Raw genomic sequence first — 22,047 nt, 5'->3', positions numbered from 1 at the left:
AACAACTGAAAGTCATATTTTAGACAGAGCTTAACTGATGAGGTCCCTAATTAGCATATTGTTCCAGCTTTCCTGCAAGAAAATACCTGAAATGATAGAACACTTCTGCTTTGACTTAGTGGACCCAAATCTTTGTAGCAAAGTATACTTCACACTAGGACAGAACTTGCATCTCTTCTTCTTGTTACTTATAACCTCCTGTATATCAGAAAGCTTTTCACTTTATATTTCAGAGTGGAAGAAAGACAGCATGATCTCAGAAAAATAGAACAGAAGCCATTTCGAGTTCTCATCTGCAAATCTCTTCATTTTTCTACACAGAGCATAAAGATCATGAGTATGGGTGAATGGAGAATTACATAACTCAGGCACTGTAAAATGAAGTCTGAAAAAAGACATCTGTATCTGCTTGGTTACACATCTCAAACCTGGGAGAGAAGCTGTGTCATACTGAGCATTGATTTTCTTGCATCTAGCACTATTCACCTTTATCTTCCCACAGTATATTAAAAAAGAGACTAAACTATCATTTTATACTGAATTGTAGCATTCCTCCTATCAAACCAAAACATCTCAGGTGAGAGTCCTGTCAAATCAGAAGTGGCAACCCATAGCAGCAGCCACAGAGCAAAGCTGGCAAAGCTAACCCATCATGGCAGCTTTCTTACACTCCCTAAGCCTAAACCAAAACATTACAATATCAAACATCAAAACAAACATCAAACAACATCAAAATTTAAGGCTTTTTTATGATATTACTTTGGAAATGTTCAATCCATTTCCTAACCCATTTCTCTCTGGGTCATTATATACTAGGCATTAATTGGCTGAACATAAAAGCTCAAAGCCAAGCCTCAACTCACAAACCCTGTAACCTCACAAAAACACAAACATCTGAAAAACACAGAGTCTGCATTGCACAGTTTAGGAGAAAAGTTGTTTATTTTTCCAGGTTTTTCCCAGTCATTCATTGCAATCAATTGGAAAAGAAGTTCGGATCTTGGACTTTATGATCTCAGAGGTCTTTTTCAACCTTAATGATTCTAGTGTTAGCATAATTATTACATTGCTTTATTAGACACCATATAGCAGATGGGAAATAACTTTGCCAACATCTAACTTTTCCCAGCCTTGTAATCAGGGTAGTTACTATTAAGTTTTCTATGGAATTACCCAGCACATTCACTTTTCTACCTCGCACTGCACTCAAGGACAAAAAAGCCTGTATGAAAGAATCATTTATTCCCTTAATTTATTTTTTTCAAGAAATGAATTTTACTGTGTGGGAGTGTATAATCTCAGAACACACCATTTATCTTGGAAGAAGTTGTAATCAATTCCAGTTATGTTTTTTATTTCAATATGATGAACTAAAAACCCATCCCATCTAAAGTAAAAAGCTTTCTCAATATTTCTCCCTCTTAGAAACAATTTGTCTTCTGTCTTCCTTTCTCAAATAGCCATTATCTATGGTCTCCCATCACAGCTTCATATTAAAACTGCCCTGCTTCAAATCCTACGTTCTATAGGTTTATGGACTTGTTTCTTTTAAAGGAAACTGAGATGGTGAGAGGCCTTGTCTGGCTTAAGTATTTGCTTCTTCACTGTAAAATTAAACTATACCAAATTTGTTTCACTAGGAAAGTATCCAGAAAAAATCCAGTTCACAAAAGAAAAGCCTTGAACATTTGTATGCCTTATTTCTATTTTACTGAGTAAGTTCAATTTGTTTTACTGGATCAGTTAAGTCTGAGAGAAAAAGGCTTGATGAAGATTTCCTATGATCTGGAGCAAAACAGATACCACAGGAAACAAGTGTAAAACATCAAAACAAACATTTCAAAACTGCAGCAACAAAGCATTGGTACTGAATACCATTTTACTGTTGCGCGTTAACCACAAACTGAACAATTTCTTTTCCATCAGGAAGAATAATTTAAATACTAACTCACATAGACATCAAGGACTTCATTGGTTGGCCCATCAGCCAGAAAGGACTCCCCTGCAGTGCTGGAGATCTCATTGGGGCGTCTGTAGGTGAACATTGTGCCCCCTCCTTCGTACCTGCCCGGCCGGTCGATGGCCCAGTTGCCGTTGATGATGGAGCGTCCCGAGCGGCTGCGCAGGGCTGCAGGGACACAAACACAAGCACTGGTCACAGGAGAGCCCCTTCCCACATGCAGGGACACAAACACAAGCACTGGTCACAGGAGAGCCCCTTCCCACATGCAGGGACACAAACACAAGCACTGGTCACAGGAGAGCCCCTTCCCACATGCAGGGACACAAACACAAGCACTGGTCACAGGAGAGCCCCTTCCCACACTGCTGCCCAGTCAGCTCCTCACAGCTGCACAGAACACTCTCAGGTATTCCTGATGCCAGGCAACAAAGCTGATGAAAACAGTTATATTAGTAAAAAACTCAACAAATCAAGCACAAAGCAATCTTAGAAAACTGTGTCTCAACACTTCATATGTTTATGTTGTAGGAAAAGAAAGAAAAATCAAAGACAGCTTGGAAACCTTTTCCAACAGTTTCTCCTAGGTGGCCACATGACTCTCAGCCAGCCAGCAACACACACAGCACACATGGATGCCAAGGAAGTGGTTTTCCTGCATTTTCTTCCCATTGCATGGACTAGTTTGTGATTTAGGCAGAACAAATCACAGAGTCAGATACAGAAAACCAGTGCATTGCACAATGTAGAAGGACCAAACTGTAGAAGCACATGAGTACCCCGAGTTGCCAAATGTTCCTGGTATCCTGTTATGATGCCCTTTGGCTGGTCCCTCCACTTCCTTTTCAGAACAAGTTTGTCAGAACATCTGCAGAGTCCTGACCTGCAGCACTGCTTGGAGTGCTGAGCATTCTGAAAATGCTCTGTAGAATCCCTTGCATAAAGAAAGTTACTTGCAAATCAGATACTAGCCAGGGATTGATAAAATATGGATTCAATGTCCCGCTGGGCAGTGCCTTCCCTTTGTTATTATGGGCTAGTCACTGCTTTTGTGACATAGGAGCCTCTGTTCCTCCTCATTCCTATTTTCTTTATCTGTCTAGGTTACTATAGTTTTAGTCCTTAAGGTCAGAAACTCCTGCCACATATATGCTTAATTTCTGCAATATTACAGTTGCATTATTTTATATATATATATAGGCTGAAACCCTATCAGACATTGCTTAAGTACACAGGAATGACACAACCCTTTCTCTTAAGGCTCTACTCATAGATTTTCAATTTTATTACAAAAGAATTTTCTTTTAAATAAAAACTTTAAAAGAGACAACAAAATCTAGTAATACCCTTGGCTGTATTTTGCTTGGTAATTTACTTTTTAAAATCCAAATTCAAGGTACAAGCTTTGAACTTAAAAAAATTTAGGGTCAAGGAGCCAGTTATTCCAATTTGCTTCTTCTTCACCCTGTCTTAACAACAGTGATACTCAGTTAAAATGCTCTCAACATTATACACAATTATTTATGCTACTAGGAAAAACTTACATGCATGGCCTAAATGATGGGAAATTAAATTTATACTACTAATTCCAAAGTAATACACATTAGAGACAAAAGTCTTAATTTTTTGTACATATTCCAGACATCTGAATTAACTTAATCAACAGAAGCAGTCTTTGTGCTTTGCTGCAGCACTCAGAAAAGAATATCCCATGAGAAGGGACAGTGACACTCCCTTGTCTTGCTAGGTTGTAAAATTCAAAATCTTTCGGAGGGGTTGCTGCTGACTACCCAACTATATATAATTTGCTTAATATTGATGAAATATTTTTATAAAAGCAAAAATGTCAATGAATTTAATGGCTTTGGATCAGACCCTGTAAATGTAATCACACATTTTGAACTTTTATTTTACTTAATGCTACATGCTTATTTTCCCAAGAGCTGCCATATATCCTCTTGCTTCCTAGGTCTCATTTACTGACATGCCAACAAAACAACCTCTATATTGTGGACATTTCTTGAAAAATATTTTATACAATAACAGCCATAGAAATGGCTTCATCATTCCTCATATTGTGCTGAGAGGAAAAATTATAGCTCAAAAATATTGCACACAGGCTAAATAGGAAGTCCAGTCACATTATTTGCTATTTATATGCTATTTACACTTTTTTACTTTTTAATTAAACAACTATGGATTAAAAACTTCTGCAAAATGTATTGGAGACTGATTTTACATTGGTTTATTAATGTGGAACACTTCCTTAACTTTATGATCTGAGTATTTTTTCTTAGATTGATGCTAAACAAACAAGATAAATGAATCATCAAGAGCTCAAGAAAAAAAAAAGAGAGCTGGCTAAGATTGTTATTAATAATGAAGCTGTAGAAAGATGGCTGTCTGAAAAACTGAGTGCACATTAAACTTTCATTTCAAATCCATCATATGACACATTTGAAAGAGGCCTCTCCATAAAAAGGGAAAATGTGCCTCTTTTATGTTTTGATCACTCTGCATCCACCACCTCAAGTCTGCCCCCTGAAGAATTTTTATGGTGCTAATATTTTTAGCCAAAGCACAAAAGATTATGAGAAGCTTTACCATTAAGTCCTCATGAGGAATTCCTCATACATGCTGTAGCCCATTTAATCTATCTTTCATCTTGGAAACAGCTTTTAACTAAAACTGTGCTGTTTACAGTGGCCTTCAATAATATTTTGCAATATGTGATATGGAGTATTTCAGGACCCAGAGTGATATGGAGTATTTCCGGATACAATTCTGATTAACTTCTCCATATTAGCAGTTTATTATGTATTTTAAGTGTCTTGCTGAATTACTCCTATTTTTCTAACCATATCTGAAGAGAAATATTTTAGGTGTGGGTACAGTACCTCACTATTTGCAGTACATTTTCACCCAAAATAGGCACAGTACCAATAATGAAATGAAACTTCTTAAATCTGGCAAAGCACTAACATGCAGAGCAATACAGTCTATTTTTCTGTCCTAAGGCTTTTCTGTCTGGGAGAACAGTGTCCTAAGTCCTACTTAATTGCTTTACAAGTCCTATTAAGGCTGCAGACAGACAGAACTGAAGTTCTTTCCCATCCACATGAAGTGTCTCCCACATGGTCCTGACCCACAGAGAGTGAAGCAGGGAGCAGTTCCCCTCTCTGGGAACAGCCTTGCAGCTGTGGCCAGTGGGAATCCAGGGCAGGGCCTGGCTGCTGGACTCAACTGCAAATGTCCCACTGGGGATTTAATCCAGGGAACCTGCACAAGCTGCAGATGCACTCAAGTTGCAAGTCAAAGACTGAAAAGACAGCATAAAATATTCTTTGATAAAGGTCCTCAACAAAGGCACCTCCAACAGGGGAGTGGGTGACACGGATGGGGCTCTCTCTCTCTGCAATTGCTTTGCAGTTGCCAATCAAAAACCAAAGCATCTTATAGGCAAAGTGTAGCAACTATCTTATTTTTACACCACAAGCAAAATTTTTACTTGACATATCACATTTGAAGCATTTTCCTTCTATTTTATTTTAAAAGCTTTTAAAGATTTAATCCTGTTGCTGTTAAGTCAAGAATGCCTTGGCCATACTAGCTTTCTATAGAAACACCACTTTCCCAACACCTTTAAAGAAAGTGCCCAGACACAGCTGCAGTAAATTTCAGACTACTTCTGTGTCACCACTTTGAAGAAAGAAGTGAAAGAAACATGCAACTACTCCTGTTTATCTTTCCTGCACAAAAATACATGATATGGAGCTTTCAGAGACAAATCTAAAAAATTCACATACTGCATTATAAAAATCAGTGCAGGGTGATGTCCTTGTACAACTAAACCCCACAGACAGCCTTTGGGGACATCTCCTGGGAGGTAGGTAAGTCAGTTGGCTACATGGTACAAACCATGAGGAATGCAACAGGAAGAGAAACTTGGAAGGGAAGGGCTTGTTGGAAAAGTGCAGCAAATGGAAAAGTCCAGAAAGTGGAAAAGTGCAGCAAAGGCACTGAGCTGGCCTTTAACTCTGAGCAGCCATACCCCAGCCTGCTAACCAGAGCAACTCCTACAACCAGTGGCTACTTCTGATTGCATTCCATCTTGCAAGACTGATAGGCATGAAGGCAGGCTGAGTTATGTGATACTGAATAATTTTTTAGAATTTTTTTGAGTTTTTTTTTAAATGTCTGAAATTCTCTTCAAGTCCTTTTGGAGAAGAGAATTTTGGTTGTCTGGCTTTCTATACAATTACACCATAATACAGACCCCTATTCTTACATAGATTACTTATTTTTTATTACATATATTAATAAATTACTTATTTTTTTACCTAGAAGAAACTTTAAAATCTGCTTTTTAGAAATCTAACAATCATCTTTGCTTACAGCTTTGAGTAGCTTGGACATATGCTTATTTTGTAATGGTACTGCTGAATTTATCCATGAACTGAGTAGTTGTCATAACATTGCAAATAAATATGACACATAGTATTTATTGCTGGCATTAGCATTCAAGCAATTGCTTAAATATTTTTAAAGTAGGCATTAGATAAAAGTACGAGATTCCCAACACTATTAAAAGGAAATGATAATTCAAGTATACTGTTATTTCCAAGGAAAGGTTTGCACAGTTTTCTTTCTTATCTAAAATATTAACAGCAGAACTTCAGGTCAACAGCATAATCCTGCTCAATAAGTTATTCAGATATTCTCCTTAGGGAGTTATCACACAGAGAAGTCCTGCTTCAAAGGGGAATAAATTTCAAACAGTGAATTTCATTAAACCAATTTTGCCAAGTTTGGCCTGAGGTCCCACTTTGGCAGGTTTTACCCTCCACTATGACAGCGTCAAAAAAAGCAAGTACAAGAGATTGCTATTCTGCTGCCTTAGGTCTAATTTAGTGTTGTTTTAGTTTTGAGAATGTAGACATCTTTTGGTGCATTTCCTAATGATCATGAGAACAACAAATCCCACTACCACTTTTTAAATATTCCAGGGGTATTTTTTACCTGCAAAAAGAAAATACTGTTTATTTGCTTAAACACAATTATTTTGTAGTTAATGACTGCAAACAGAAATGCTCCTTTTCCGCGCTGCAGCAAACAGTAATTTTCCATTTCAGAGGATCCAAACTATTGCTGAACTACTGCTTCCCCAACTCCCTCAGAGAGAAGCCCCCATATCTCTCAGTTGTGCCTGTTCCTTTTTGTGTTTGACTCCAAAAGCCCTGCTGATGCATCAGCTCAAGGAAAATGCTGAGGCAGCAAAGCAGAAGAGACAATTAACTACTGATGCTAATAAATATTATAGGCTTTGAGAAAAAAGCCAGATTTGCCCTATAGCTGTACAGTCTGTTCAGACCCAGACACTACAGCAGGTTTGAAGTCTCCATGGCTTCAGTAAAATCTCCAAAGCAAGTGCAGAGTCAATCTGCATGGTACCAAATCTTGAGCCTCTGTCAGAGGAGGATGCAGGATTTCCCCATGTTTTTTAGCACTTTTCCCTGATAGGTATTAGTAAAAGCCCATGAAACAAAAACACATTAAGTAGTCTGGGCTTCCTCTTCTGTCTTTTTGGCGAGATGAGAAGCAAAATTTGAGAAACCCCCTCTCTGATTACAGCATTCTCACACTGTGACTGCTGAGACCTTGGCACACGAGGTACTGCAAAATACACACACAGATATATGACCTGACATGTGCAAAATGTGATAATTTGGCAATTATTGTGCCTCCATGTCACTGCTGCTCACCCACACATCATCCTCAATCCCAGTGGGAAGCAGTGTGCAACACAGACCTTTGGAAAACCCATATAAACAGTGGTGTTACTCAGGCAGGGAATGTTCTGCATCCCATTACCCAGCTGCTACACTGGGACTGCAAACCTGTGGCTGTGTACAGCCTGGAGCTCTGGAAATGGGGAGCTCATGAAGCAGATTTGATGATGCAAGTAAAAACATTCATCAAAGCAGAATTTCAGCATTTTGTTAATTCTTGCACTGCAAGGCATAAGCACTTCTTATGAATTGTATCTTGGGTTTAATTTTCAGTTTTCTTCCTACTACTGTTTCCCTTCTTTAAAATTGCTCTAATAAATGCCTTTTCCCATTTTCCAAGCAGGTGCTCTTGAGTGATTGATGACTTTTAATATTATTATTCCTAAGTACAAAACTAATAACACTTACATGATTTCAAGGCTTTCCATGGGGAGTAAGTTATGCCAAGGCAGTAATTCTGAATGTTCAGATATGGCTCTAAATAGCAGAGAATTAGGGAACACTACAGAGTATGCTTACCCAGATCATATAATTAGTTTCTAAAAGCATTTATTGGAGGTCATACTAGTATTTAACAAGAAAGTAAATGAAGGAATAAGAGGAAACAACAGAGATGAAGTCAATCTTTAGGCTAGTGCTATGTTTGTGAGGTCTCTAGCACAAAAACAAACCTGCCCAGGCCTCTTTAACAAGACAGGCTTTATGAAAGTCAGGGAAGTGTGAAGGCATTAATGGTCCATGCTGTTCATGACATATGCAAATATTGGCACTGCATCTCAATAACCACCACAATTAAATAGGCAACACCCCAGCTCTTCATTAAGGGTGCTTCAATTCCTACTTTGTATTGACTGCAATGAGCAAAGAACTCCTGTTAGAAATGCCATCACTCCTGAACAATTCCTGCATTTTATGAGTCATCTATTACAGCCCCCTATACTGGGGAGAAGTACAAGCCAAGCTATCAGAAGGCCAGCACAACATTTGTTCAAGATAAGAATCATTCCAACAAAATCTGAAAATGAGGAGATTCCGTTATTCTGTGAATGACCTAACCTAAAAGGACTTACACAATTAATACGCACAACAACAGTACATGTTAAGAATGATGAACTTCCCATTTATTTTTACCTGGCCATTCTCTATAATTATATATCTCAAATACATTTTATTAAGTACTATAAAAATAATCTATAAAAACCTCTCTCTCTTATAACTTGAACAAAAATTTCCCTTGAGTTGAAGGGGTAGCAGTGGTTGACTAAATTCCCAACTCCACTAAAGTCTATGCAAATTTCCTGCTGTATAGTTGTATGTAATTTTACTGTTGCCATGAAAATACTGAATATGAAGTACAGAAGGACAAAAATAGACTGAGAGGAATTAAATATGAAGAGAAGAACAACACTAAGCCCCAGAGAACTGGAGTGAGAATCATACACGTCTTGTATCTGTAACTATGTTGAATGTATAGCCCATTGCATATCTACTATTTTGTTTTAGGAAATGCAGCACTTCAAAGTGGAACTCCTATGGTTCAGAAGACTCTAGAAATTAATCAGTAGAGTCTAACTCAAAATTGTGGGCTTTTTTAATATAGAAATTCAAAATCCCTTTTCCCACTCTTACTTATACATTCTTAATTTCTTTCTGTAAAGAAGGCAGGACATAACTGAGGTTACAGTTTCTTAGTGGAAGTGTCAGAACTTCAGCTCTTATGAGGCATAATTAGAATTTTTGTCTAAGCCCAGTGAAAAAACAGGGCTTGAATTCTTAGCAATGTATTTCCTACCCTATGTCAGTAACATCAGGAAATAGTCTCCACTGGCAATAGCTGTAAATCAAGGATTTAGAAATAACAAACAACATTCAGGACTGGTAGTCTCCAACAGGGATACATTTCCAGTGTAGCATGTGATATTTTAGCCATGCAGCTCCAGCTGAACCTGAAGATGATAGGATTTGTCTTAGTTACATTATTTCAGTAAGAATCTGGTTCTTGTATTTCAGGAGTTGATTGGACTGGCTGCTAATGGCTCTGAACATGATAGCTGAGCCTTCTGGCACAGTTCAACTGCATATTAGTGAACCCAGCACAGAAACTCAGCACACATTTGGCAAAAGTCCTTTGGGTAGATAAATGCAATTGAATTATCTTCTAATCTAGACACTACTTCAGTCAGAAGGGCCAGATAAGTGAAATGCACATGTGTAAATACCCCACTTTTTTCTCTAGCTGGCATAACAAAAAGTGTTTTGTACCTCCTTGCACTCCTGTCAACTGCCAGTTGGAATAATTGTATGACAGCTAAGCTAAACCAGCAGATTGTGACATCTCTACAGAAAAGACCTCTCTATCTCACAAGAATTAAAAGCTGAAGTAGAAACCGCTTCTTTTGTTTGCTAAATAGCTTGTGTTCCTTGCTATGAAAAACTGGAGCTAATGAATACTCCTAAGCTGTTTTGAATTTCAAGTGGAATTTCTCAAGAATTTTGGATGTTCTGTGTGGTGAAGTTAAACACTGTAACTCAAAACACACAGACTGGGCTGCAGAGCACTGCTGGGTCCCCTGGCTTAGGCTCAAGTTGCTCTGGCCCAGGGTCTGACACTGCTGCTCTCTGGAGGCCTCGTGGCTGCTTTCAGGCCGGGCTGACACAGACACTGAATCCCAGGCACATCAGGTCTCAGTGAATGCTGGCCCTGCCATGGAGGAGAATCTGAAATGGTTTTCCTGTCCTGGCAGGAGCCCCCAGGGTGTTGGGGCCAGGCAGCCACGGGTCCAGCAGGGCAGGCAAAGCTCAGACCAGGGGAGATCAGGGCACAGAGACTTGAGAGCAGAGACCTGACTATGGGGGGAGAAGATGGGCTTTGATTAATTTAGTGACCTTTAGGTTAAGGATACAGGTGCTTTGATTAATTCAGTGCCCATTACAGTAAGGATACAGCCACAGACTACAGCAGACAGACTGCCCATACCCAGCCCTAAAAAATCACCCAGTTCTTCACTCATTCTCTCTACCAATAAAAGTTGACAACAGCATGTAAACTTCAGTCTTTCACTTAAAACAACAATCATTCGTTACAGACCCTCTGGAGTATTTGGCTCCTAGTGAAGAAAAATGACACAGACACTTGTGAGAGGCTGTCTCCATTTACCTGAGTACACTCTGCCAGAAGAGGAAATCTGGCACAATAAGCTGGGTGGTCAGAGGAAAGCTGGAAGTACAGCACTGCTATCACTTTCTCAGGCATTATCTTCTGGCTATAAAGGCTTGGAGCAGTATCACTCATGTTATTGTTTATGTCAGTTCACACATTTAAATACAAAAAAGATGTTCTGGGATGGAACTGATTTGATATTTATTTGACAAAGCCATCAAACCATGTGAAACACACAACTGATACCTGGAAGGAAGCCCAGAAATCTATAGACATGAAAAAACAAGAAATCATCACATTTTATTGATGGCTTTTATAGCTCCAAAACCAACAAAGAATATGACTGAAATATTTTACAAAAAGTAGCACAGGATCATTCCAAATACAGAGAGCATTTCAGAGTGTCACATCTCATTCTACTGCTGTTCTTTATTCCCAAGCTACCTACTAAGCTAATGAAAAAAAAATTTCTTTGATCAAACTACTCATAGAAACACAGGAAAAAATTATGGGTTTGCAAGGTGTGAGTCTAAGCTCAGATCATCAGATAACTCTGGCTAATTAATGGCAGCATTTTGTCTGCAGCACAGATGAAACAATGCAGTCCAGATTTCAAATAGACAATAGAAGAAAATGAGTTAAGTACAACTATAACTTAGTACAAACGATGTAATTATTTTGCCATCAGGAACTGAATTTAAGTTTTTCCAAGCCTATGTGGGAAAGAATGTATTAAAAAGAAAGTTTCTCTCTTCTTTTCGCAACAAGTAACTTATTTTCTTCCCCCCTACGGTGTGCAAGCAGATCACTTGCAAACAGTTCTGCAGACAGCTGCCCCTAATTCTCAAGTTTGATCTTCTAGACCTCCTGCATCAGTCCCACAGGTCTCCTGATCAATACACTGTACAGGACTGTTATATACATTGGTCTCAAATTATAGAACCTGACTGAAATTAATCATTCTGAACATTAAATATTCAACATTTCAGAAGAAAGTTTCTAGTATCTCCTTAGAAAAAAAATCCTTGTCTTTCTGTCTTTGATTAAGTCTTATTAAAATTTGATATGCTCTATCTTCTCCCTTTAATAGGATATTTCCAGTACCACCTTTTCAGAACCATAAAAAAGTGATTAAATACAGCCCTAATTTTTGCTGAAACCAAAATTCATACACTCTATAATGTATTTTTTCTGCATTTGAGACAGCATTTTTCACACTGTTTACATTAATAGTGAATTTAATTTTTGGTGAAAGTACATCCAGCACACGTAGTTTCATACTCAGCTGGGAACATTTTTTCCATGTTTGAGATAAATAAGCAAGTCTTTTTATGAATGCTGTCTATGAGTGAAGAGCCTTTTAAATATCCACCCTCCCAAAGTAATTTAAACTAGTTTCCTGTTATAAAGACAAACTAATCAATTACTGCAATGTAACATGTTACACATGTCTAGGAAATATTTGATGCTACTGAAAGTTAGCACAGACTCTTAACAAATGTTACAAAGTCTTCAACTTTACATAACCTATTTTAATACAACTCAAGCAAAACCAGTTTTATCAGGGAGAGGGTAAATAGAAAGAAATCCACCTTTTAAATCCAGTTTTTTGTGAACTAGACCATGATGACTGCCATAATTTCAAGTGGTTCCACTCCCAGGCCACTGCCAAGTCACAGTTCAAGCCCTGATGTTTCTGTGCTCGTTGTATGGCAGGGACAGGACCTCAGAGAGCCCCTCCCAAAGCCTAACACATGAACAGGGCAGGCTGCCCCTCCTTGGGGGGCTCTGCTGTTTATGTGCACACCCTGGGATCCTGGGGAAGGCCATGGCTTGGGGAAACTGCTTTGCTGCAGTTTCTGTAATATCTGCTGAACAACTGAGCGTGGCTTTGCTTAATTACAGCTGTTACACTGCAGCCTCCACCTCCTGCTCCTAAGGAAACACTGAAATGGTCTCACTGCTCACCACAGAACCAAGAAAAGCCTTTGGAGAGAAAAAAGGCAAACAGAATCAACTGCATAAACTTCAGAAAGGCTTTGGGATCCTTTAGAGGTTAGACAGGTAGAATGCAACTGGTTTGTGCACAGCACAGTAGGCTGGGAGTAACTGCCAAGGCTTGCAGAGCTTGGGTAGGTATTATATACCATAAAGCAACTGAACTGCAGATACAATCACTCCATAAAGCTGCTGAGTCACCTACATTTAAAAAAATGTACAAGGTAAGTTTGAACAAATTAACTGAACCAGAAAGTCTGTATTAGAGACTATTATTACCAATCCAAGTAATCAGCAATCCCCAGACACTTCCTTGATGATTTTATATAGAGATAAATCCAGGTTAAAATATTAACTAGCATTTAAAAAGATGTATTGGTAGAGTGAGTCTTCATTTGGATGAGTTTTGGTATTTCCCTTTATACCGCTTTTCACTTAGCATCTTCTTTCCTTTACTTCCTCCAACATTTTTCTTTTCCATTTACCTTTTTCGTTTGTTTCTATATTAGCTGCCTAAAAAAAAAAAATCTAACCTAAAGCCCAAACCCTGTCCACCTCATCCAGAGCCATAAGCAGCTGACCCAACAATGTCTCTTCCATTCAAGCCAGCAAAATCATCACATGCATCTGTATTGAGATTCTCTTCTGCTCAAAGAACCTGCCAAAACACAACCCCAAACCAACCCAAATGCCCAAAAAAACCCAAAAAAGGCAACAAAAGGGTTCAATTCCTTTCTCAAATACAAATGTAAGCACACTGTTTCTTTCCACTGCTAAAGCATCATGAAGAGAAAGACTGCAGGGCTTTGTAACACCATTTTCAGTTTTTTTCCTGAATAGATGGCTGCTGGTGCCACAGCAAACTGAGCTCAGTGTTAACCACATAGGGACAAGGCTTCTTCATCACTCTCAGCCAGGAGCAGGGCAGGGAGCTCAGCACTTCATCCAGCAACCAATGCTGGAAACAGCCTAAGAGCTTCAAGGCACTGATCAATAATGGTTTCTAATGCTTACTTAAGCAGAGCAGGAACAATAAAGCAGCAGAAAAAGGGGAACACATAACTGAATTAAATTTGTAAAGAATGAAGACCTTCTATGCCTACTGCACAAAAGCAGGAGTTTTTAACTGGTGTTTGCACACACAAACAGACCAAAGAGCCACCACCACCTCCACATTAAAACCTGTCCAAACCCCAGGATTACTGCTGCACTCTGGGGGTGCCCTCTGCCACCCTGGTTGCCAATGACCAAAAAGGACAGCATGTTACTGCAGGCTCACCTTTATGCAACATACCAAACTTAGCAGATCATGAATTTATCAAGAGCTCTTCTCCCATCTCTGAGGCTCATTTCTGCCTACACTAAATAGGAAGATGCTACAAACCTGACAGAGTGCAAGTAACACTGCTCATTTTAAATTGGCAAATTGAAATGCTACTCATAGTCTAACATGGTATTTATCAGTCTGTTAATCAATCACTGTTTCAAGGTTTCCAAGTTCCCAACCCATTCAATTAACAACTATTTTACTTCCAAATTAAACATCATGCTTGTATTATCTTAGAAGACCATAAATTCTAACAAAAATATCTGACCATGAACTGACAATGTGAACTAGATATTAAAGGTCTTTCTGGACAATACTGACATGCATTTATTTCAAGTCAAATGAGTTTCAACACTGCACATTTTTTCATTTATAATCCTCTTAAAAATCCACACAGCAACTTCAGCTGTTAACAGCATCTCCTGATTAACTTCAGTGAAGACAGAAACAAACCTCACCCTAAATACCAAAATACAAAATGGTTCCCTTTACTTACTGTCAGATAGTTTAGGATAATGGTCATTTGAGAGATAAAGGAATTTTCAGTAATCCAATGGAGAGATAAAATATTTTCCACTTCCATACTAGGTTATATCCACAAATACCAATAACTTTATTTTGTTTTGTTTTTCTTTTCAATTTATTTAACATGTCTTTCTCTTGACTGTCACACAAAATCTATTCCATCTGTTTCCAAGTGCATCTTCATTTGAGGTAGTACTCCCATTCTGATGACTAGGTTTTAAAGCTCTTTATTCACATTAGGTCTTACTCTACACTGCTTTGCTTCCCAAGCAAGGAGCCAGGCCCTTCAGCTGGCCTGTGGCAGCCCAGGCCCAAGGGAATCAATGGCACCATTGTAATTTGGGAGCTGCAGGATCTGCCCCTGCTTGTGTAACAGCAGCTTTCTTACATCCACAAGCACGAACGCATAAAAGTCTGCTCAAAGTTCACAAGTAGTTTTAATTTTCATGCCCTGCTTTTCAAACACTTTCAAAGTTATTTGGGCAGTTGAAAAACCAAACCAAACCAAACCAAACCAAACCAAACCATTTTTTCCAGCTAGGCTGCAGAAGTGCTCAGTACTGTAGGAGTGCCTGATGGGCACTTCCAGGCTGCTCCTTACCCTGCTCACAGGATCATGAGGATCCAATTAATTAATGTCAGAAAAACACTTTGAAGATAAGAAGGACTTTCTGTGATGATTTTCTCAAAGAACCAAGGAGTTTTTGTTTCAAAAGCCAGATTCTGGATGGAGGCATGAAATACAAACCCATACACTGGTGGATTTCAGCAGAAAACACCACTGAGAGAAGGTAGAGGAGGGCAGTGTTGCACAGCAAGAAGTTTTAGTCACTGTTCCCACTTTCCCTCTGGAACTACTCAGCATGCTGAATGGATTTTAAGCCCTAAACAACTACACTGCTATTTATGATTAATTTTAAGAGACAGTGTCTTGAAACACTTCTGGAATATCTTAATGATCTACTGAAGTGTGGGAGCCTTTCAAAGACCAGGAAACCTGGGCAGCTCTGCTCAGGGGCACTGTGAGTGCTGAAGCATGCAGGAGATGAAAGCTCTGGCCTGTTACTGCATTCCCTCAGAAGATCATTTCTAGTCCATGGATATGGACTCTGAAAGCTGGATCATCATGCCAGCCAGGAGGTTCTAAATAAACATTTCATTCCATTCCATCATTTCTGCTGGGGATGCCAACAAGCAGCACCTTTGGTTGCACTTCACTTTCATCCCTGATTTGAAACCCAGTGCTTTGCAAAAGATGACTGTAATTTATGAGATGTACAACGTGCCAAAACAGACCTGGACTTCACTAACTCAGACCAATTACACACATTACTATTAACATTCAACATTTGCTTGAAAAACCTGACTTAGAGAGTGTGGTTTTAAGGCTTTAAGTTGTCAGAGTCAGCACTTATGCAGACCTAGTGAATTCCACTGTTCCATTATTCTGCACAATTAGTGAGAGAAGTTTTCCCCTTGCAAGGGGTGGCACTGAACTGCCTTAGAGAGAAAGCAGATCCAGAGCTAAGAACTGCAACTCAGAAATTAAAGGTTTTTTCACGGTTTTCAAGGGAAGAAAGTCACAGGATGGTTGTTTTATACTGGAGGAGGGAAGAAAAAGCCCAGTTAGGTGGGGATGCAGAACAGATACCAGTTCCTGATAAAAACAAAATCCAACAGGAATTTGACTCCACACAAACAATGCTGTACCAATGTTAAGACCACAGCAAGAGATGACTCACATATGAGCATATGCCATAATCTGATCATGTAAATTCACAGTTGAGTGTTAATTCATTCTACCTCTAAGAGAGGATGAAAATTCAAACGCAGTAAATTAAAATTACACAATTCAACCAACTGGAAAGAAAACAGCATTAGTCCATTACTAGTGACAATAAGTTCGTCAGGAAAATCTCAGATGCATACACAAAATACACTAAGGAAACACTAAAAATTGTGTAACATCACTGTGTAATCAAGTCAGTGTACTTTGTCACAATAGTCCTGTGTTCTAACATGCAGCACTCTGAGGTTTAGATTTTCACACCTTACAATCTGACAGACAGCTTATTAACACTTTCATACTGAGCAGAGTTGAGGGTCTCTACAGAGTGCTCCCCAGCACCTACAGAATTAAGGCCATAGAGATGCATATAACTAAATTAAAAGGTTAGCTGCATTCCAACATGCCTGATTTGGGTTAGACCTCATAGGTATCCTAACCACATTACCATTGTTTTCTGTTTAAAACAAGTGATGAAGCTAAAAGACTGAAAAAGCCTTCATCAACTCACCTCCAGGAAAGTGTCACATTTCTATTGCTACATCTGCATTAGGGATGATGCTGAAATAAAACACAAATGCTTACATCCCACTCCACACTCCCTGTCTCTTCCTCCTCAACTTTTAGGTATATCCCAAGGCAGGAAAAAAATTATTCCGTTTGATTTCACCTTTGCTTCAACAATGTGTGCAGTGGAGATGCTAAAGACATAGCACAGATTTTTGGCATAAAGGAACACTCCCAAGGGCCACTGCCAGGACAAGTTAATTCAATGTTAATCTGAACACATTAATGGAATTTCCTATGTTTATCTTTATTAATTATACTATCCATAAGGTTCATGGCAATGTACTGAATTACAAACATGTGACTCTCCTTCACAAACAGAGCAGAATAAAATTCTGTAGTTTTCCTTTGTAGTTCTCCAAAATCTGCACAACTGCTCAGAACTGAATCACACAAACAGGCATGGGGAAGGAATCCTCAGTTCATTCATACAGCAGTGAACCTTTGCCTAAAGTAACTCACAAACTTTGAAGTTTCAATGCAAAATAGCTCTCCCTCTAACTGCTGGCAGAACAATAAACTAGGTCTGGTGCTCATTAGGACTCTATGAACAGTTTCAAAACAATCCACAACAACTCTTCTGAACTAGAGACTCAAAAGCTTCAGGGATGAGCTATGATGAGCTATTTAGCAAGGCAAGGGTTAGAGGAAAAACTGATTTCTCCCTGTATCGATAGAAAAAGTCAGAAGTCAGAATTTCTTAAGACTATGTGCTTTTGTTTCAACAGACACGTGAAAGACTTTTCTTCAGAAGTCTGCTTTGCTGAAAATGCAAAAGAAAATTTTGATACTGAAAAGTTACAGCCTATTGACACAGATGCAGGACTACATCATGCTTCACTGTCCTATTTTTTTTCTTTTAAATTGGCAGGAGACAACTGAAAAAAGGTATTGTGTCCTCATAAATTTAAGCTCACACCAAACAAATTTCCATTACTTGGCCTTCCCCTGCATTAATTAGGCTTGGGGAAGGAGAGAAAATTTTTTGGCAGAACAATCAAAAAATCTGAGGAACTATCATTCTGAATATAGAACAACCTCTTCTAGTTTTGCCAGACACTTGAGAAAAATTAAATCCCCCCAGTCCTCTGCAATATAAACCTAAAAGAGAATGATGAAGTGTTATGATGGAAATTCAACAGTAAACTTTTAATTCCACTTATTGAAGGAATCTTAATTCTGCAGTCTGACTAAACATCAGCAGACACATCACACACTAAGGTGTTGTTGCCTTAGGTCCTTAAAAGTAATTCAATGACTAGGTCTCATTTTATTTCACCAATAAATCACATCTCTTTTCCAAGTTTTCCAAAGCTCTGGTATGGCTTTTCATTTAAATGTCCCCATTCTTGGTTGAGTCCTCCTAACAGCTCTGCTCTTGATCCTCCCTGAGGCTGACCTGCCATGATTTCAATGGAGCTCCAGCACAGAATCCTTATGTGAAGCCCAGTTCAGGTGTTCCTTGCTCAGCACCCACAGGAGGCTGTTCAGGTGCCACACACTCACCCTGAGTGACCATGTGCTGCCTCAGGGCCCTGTTCTTCTCTTCCACAGAAGAGCTGGAGTAGGGGAATGGACTGAAGGTGATGGACTAAGGAATAACCCAAACAACAACAGCTGCAGCTGAGCTGTTACACTTTAAAACCCTTTCCCTGGCTCTTCATGGTTATCAGTGCTCAGCAGATCCTCACTTGTTCAGTCCTGGGGTCCCTAAGCCGTGTCTAAACGAGCCATGCAAGCTGGTAACCTTTGCCAGGTAGCTCATAAAAGCCAGCCCTCCATCTCACAGCAGACATTCACCTGACCCAAATCGACCAACACACTCCCAGCATTTTCAGAATTACAGAAATTTGGTATGCAAAAAATGGAGTTATGACCATGGGGCAACTACAGCTGCCATGGGTACAAATATGAAAGGGAGACTGGGTCTGTAGTGCCTCTAAGCACCCAAATTCTTCTGACACAAAGTGTTTGAAGTAATATTCAATAGAAAACAAAGGCACTGGGCAAGCTAAGAAATAAAGGATAAAGTTTAATCTCCCTTGACTAACTTAATCATACAGTCTATAAATCAAGTTTTAAATCCCCATATATATTGTGTATTAGAAAGGACTTGGATTTCTTTTGGAATTTAATGCTGCAATATAAAAATATTCTCTGCAGATGAAATCTCTTTATTGGTTCCAACCATGAAGCCACTAATCATGTAGAATTTCTACTGGGTGATTGTTTTACTAAAAGAGATTTTGAAAAGGGTAAAACCCAAAAAATGTTGAAATTGAACAGTTCAAAGGGAAATAGGAGAAGGAACAGCAAAAAAAAGAGAAAGTTTCTTTTACAGAATCAAAGATGTAAGAACACATTCTATCTGACTAGATCAAGGGATGCTTAAGGAACAAAGAAAGGTTTTTCTCAATCCAAAAGAGAATTTTGTTCAGAATAAAATAAGATTATGGAATCAAAGAATGCTGCACAGAAATATCTGTGACAATTGAAACCAGGTTCTCAATCATTTTTTCTTAAGTTTTGTTATGTAGCAGTTGAACAACTATTTAAATTAGTAACAACTTCTCCTCTTGGCACGAAAGGGAAGAACTGTGTCTTCATGAGATTTGGGAATTTGCCTATGGATACTTCATGAATTTGGACTGATTCTGATCATTCTTTATGCACAACTAAGTCACAGAATAAAATTAATTTTGAATTAAAACTTGTAAGAAAAGAAGAACAGTATCATATTAGAACAATGACTACACCTTGCTAACAACTTTATAAAGTAATGTTTAGACCAGCTAAAATACAACTGAGCAACAGATTACATGTGAAGGATTTAATCAACTCCCAAAGCTAATAACTTCCAAAGAGTACATGACACTTCCAACACAGTCCTGTCCTGGCCTTTATAGGGACTAAGGAAGAATGGAGTGAAAGCAGAGTCAGCTGCATTAGTCAGAGGAGAATTCATTTTACTGAGGATTGCCCAGTGCCATGAAATGCTCTCACCAAAAGGTGCCCCATTAGCACCCACTGCTCAGAGAGCTTAGGTATTTTAAGAAGCCTTGAACAAACAATGTGTTGATATTCCAAACACTCTGCACCCTTCAAGGGAGTGTTTGCATGGAAACTGCTTGGTGGTTTGGTCATCAGCTAGAAGACAAAAATAATCTAAAGCTTTGAGATCTAAAAAGGTCCCATTAATTGGGTTCAGATTAATAAAAACTGTTCAAACAGGCCATCTCTTTCATGTTTTAATGCATCTTCTTTGAAATTTCTGCATTCAAGTTCCTTAGTTCTGTCCATAACTGGAAACAGAAGTCTAATCAAAACACTGTGAGAAAGGCTGAAATTAAAGATTTTGGGGTCTGACAAGAAGCAGGAAATACTGAAAATCTTGCAGAGTCAGTTCTCCAGAGGCTTCCATGCCAAGGGGGTTTGCAAAGTTATATAAGCAACCAGATTGCTGGGTGTTTTACAAGTCAAACTGAACAACCAGCCTTTCTGAGTTCCCTCTCACTATTTTGCATATTGCTCTTTATCCTTTCCCTGCCTTTCAAAGCAATCTTTCCCTATTTAATGAGAAGGAAAAAACCATTCTTTTAATACAGAACTTCTGAAACCAGCACCTCAGTGGGACTCATTGCTGCTGGCTGCTGTTCAGATGATGTATTTGCAGGGCAGATCATCAAAGCAACAGCAGGTTTCAGCTGCTGCTCTGTTGTAGCAAGTGTTGTTTTTATAAGAACAATGCTTACAAACACATGGTAAAAGAATGCACCACCACCTCTGTCATATGATGACACAACTAGGAAATGAAAATGTGATTTTTATGGGTTCCAAAACTGGTCATGACCACTGCCACCAATGAGCAGGTATGAGCCAAAAAGCACAGCCAGCTGGAAAGAAAGATCCATACTCTTCTTTAAGACGCAAAGGATAAAGGCCAAGGAGCCATGTAGCTGGAAAAACAGCAACATGGAGAATTCTCCTGGAGATTCAGACTAGGTGCAAAGTCATCAGCCTCCCAGGCAATGCACCTCTTGCTCAGCACCCCAGCACAGGGCTATCCCTCAGACCTCCTGCCCTCAGCAAACAAGAAGAAACTTATTTAGAGATCCTTAGTGAAAACACTGACCTGCAGGCAAGTGACCTGCAGAGAACTATTTGTGAGCCAGTGGTGGAAAGCTGGGACACACAAGTTAACCCAGCCATCAAGGCTTAACCTGAGGCCAGAGGAAAGAGTATTCTCCATCACCCAGAGGAATAGCAAAGTCTGTCTTTTTGTAATGTTTTTTAAGATTGGCCATTTAATATATAAAAATAAATAAACTAGCTTTTGAGAAAGTATTTCTTTTGTACGATTTCAAAACGTGCCTGGAACCCTACAGATCACTATACAGAGTATTAGATACCAGCTGGCTATTTAATGAAGCCAGAAGGGAAAAGGTCACCTTGGAATTTACTATAATAAGATAAACCTACCAGAAATTCTAAATTGTAATTATTTAAGCAACAGCAGTAGTTGGAAAAATATATGGTCAGCAAAGAATAATGTCCTGGATATACTCTGTTCCAACTACAGGTCATTACACTAGGTAAGATGCTTGTGCAACTTGAATTCAGTGGAGTTGAATTCATTAGGGTTGAATTCCATCCAAAGTCTTAACAGCATCAAGGGTTTTACTAAGTGGTCATCCCAGCCAAGTAATACATGTTGGCTGTAGTAAGATGAACATTTATTTAGTGAAAGACACACTCCCTGCAGAAAATCAATTTGAAACCATTTTAAGGACAATAACTGAGAGGATATAGAAGTGTAAGTGTGTGTACAGGGAGAACTGGACATCCTAATAATGAACTACAGGTGAGAAATATTAGAAATGGAGCAATTACACATCTCTGTTTGTCCTGATGTACTGTCTCCTATTGGTTTATAAC

The 22,047-nt window shown here is 38.9% G+C and overlaps 1 protein-coding gene across 1 annotated transcript in view; it reads right to left on the bottom strand.

The window, feature by feature from the left end:
* Positions 1–22,047, bottom strand: part of THSD4 (thrombospondin type 1 domain containing 4) — a 230,693-nt gene that overhangs the window by 27,931 nt on the left and 180,715 nt on the right. The window contains exon 9 of the mRNA XM_058811504.1: positions 1,953–2,128. Within this exon, the coding sequence (XP_058667487.1) occupies positions 1,953–2,128 (176 nt within the window). The remainder of the gene's footprint in view (positions 1–1,952; positions 2,129–22,047) is intronic.

This window comes from Ammospiza caudacuta, chromosome 10 (assembly GCF_027887145.1).
Source record: "Ammospiza caudacuta isolate bAmmCau1 chromosome 10, bAmmCau1.pri, whole genome shotgun sequence".
Lineage (NCBI taxonomy): Eukaryota > Metazoa > Chordata > Aves > Passeriformes > Passerellidae > Ammospiza > Ammospiza caudacuta.
The sequence above is the reverse complement of the archived record's forward strand: the minus strand, read 5'-3'. Positions and strand labels throughout refer to the sequence as shown.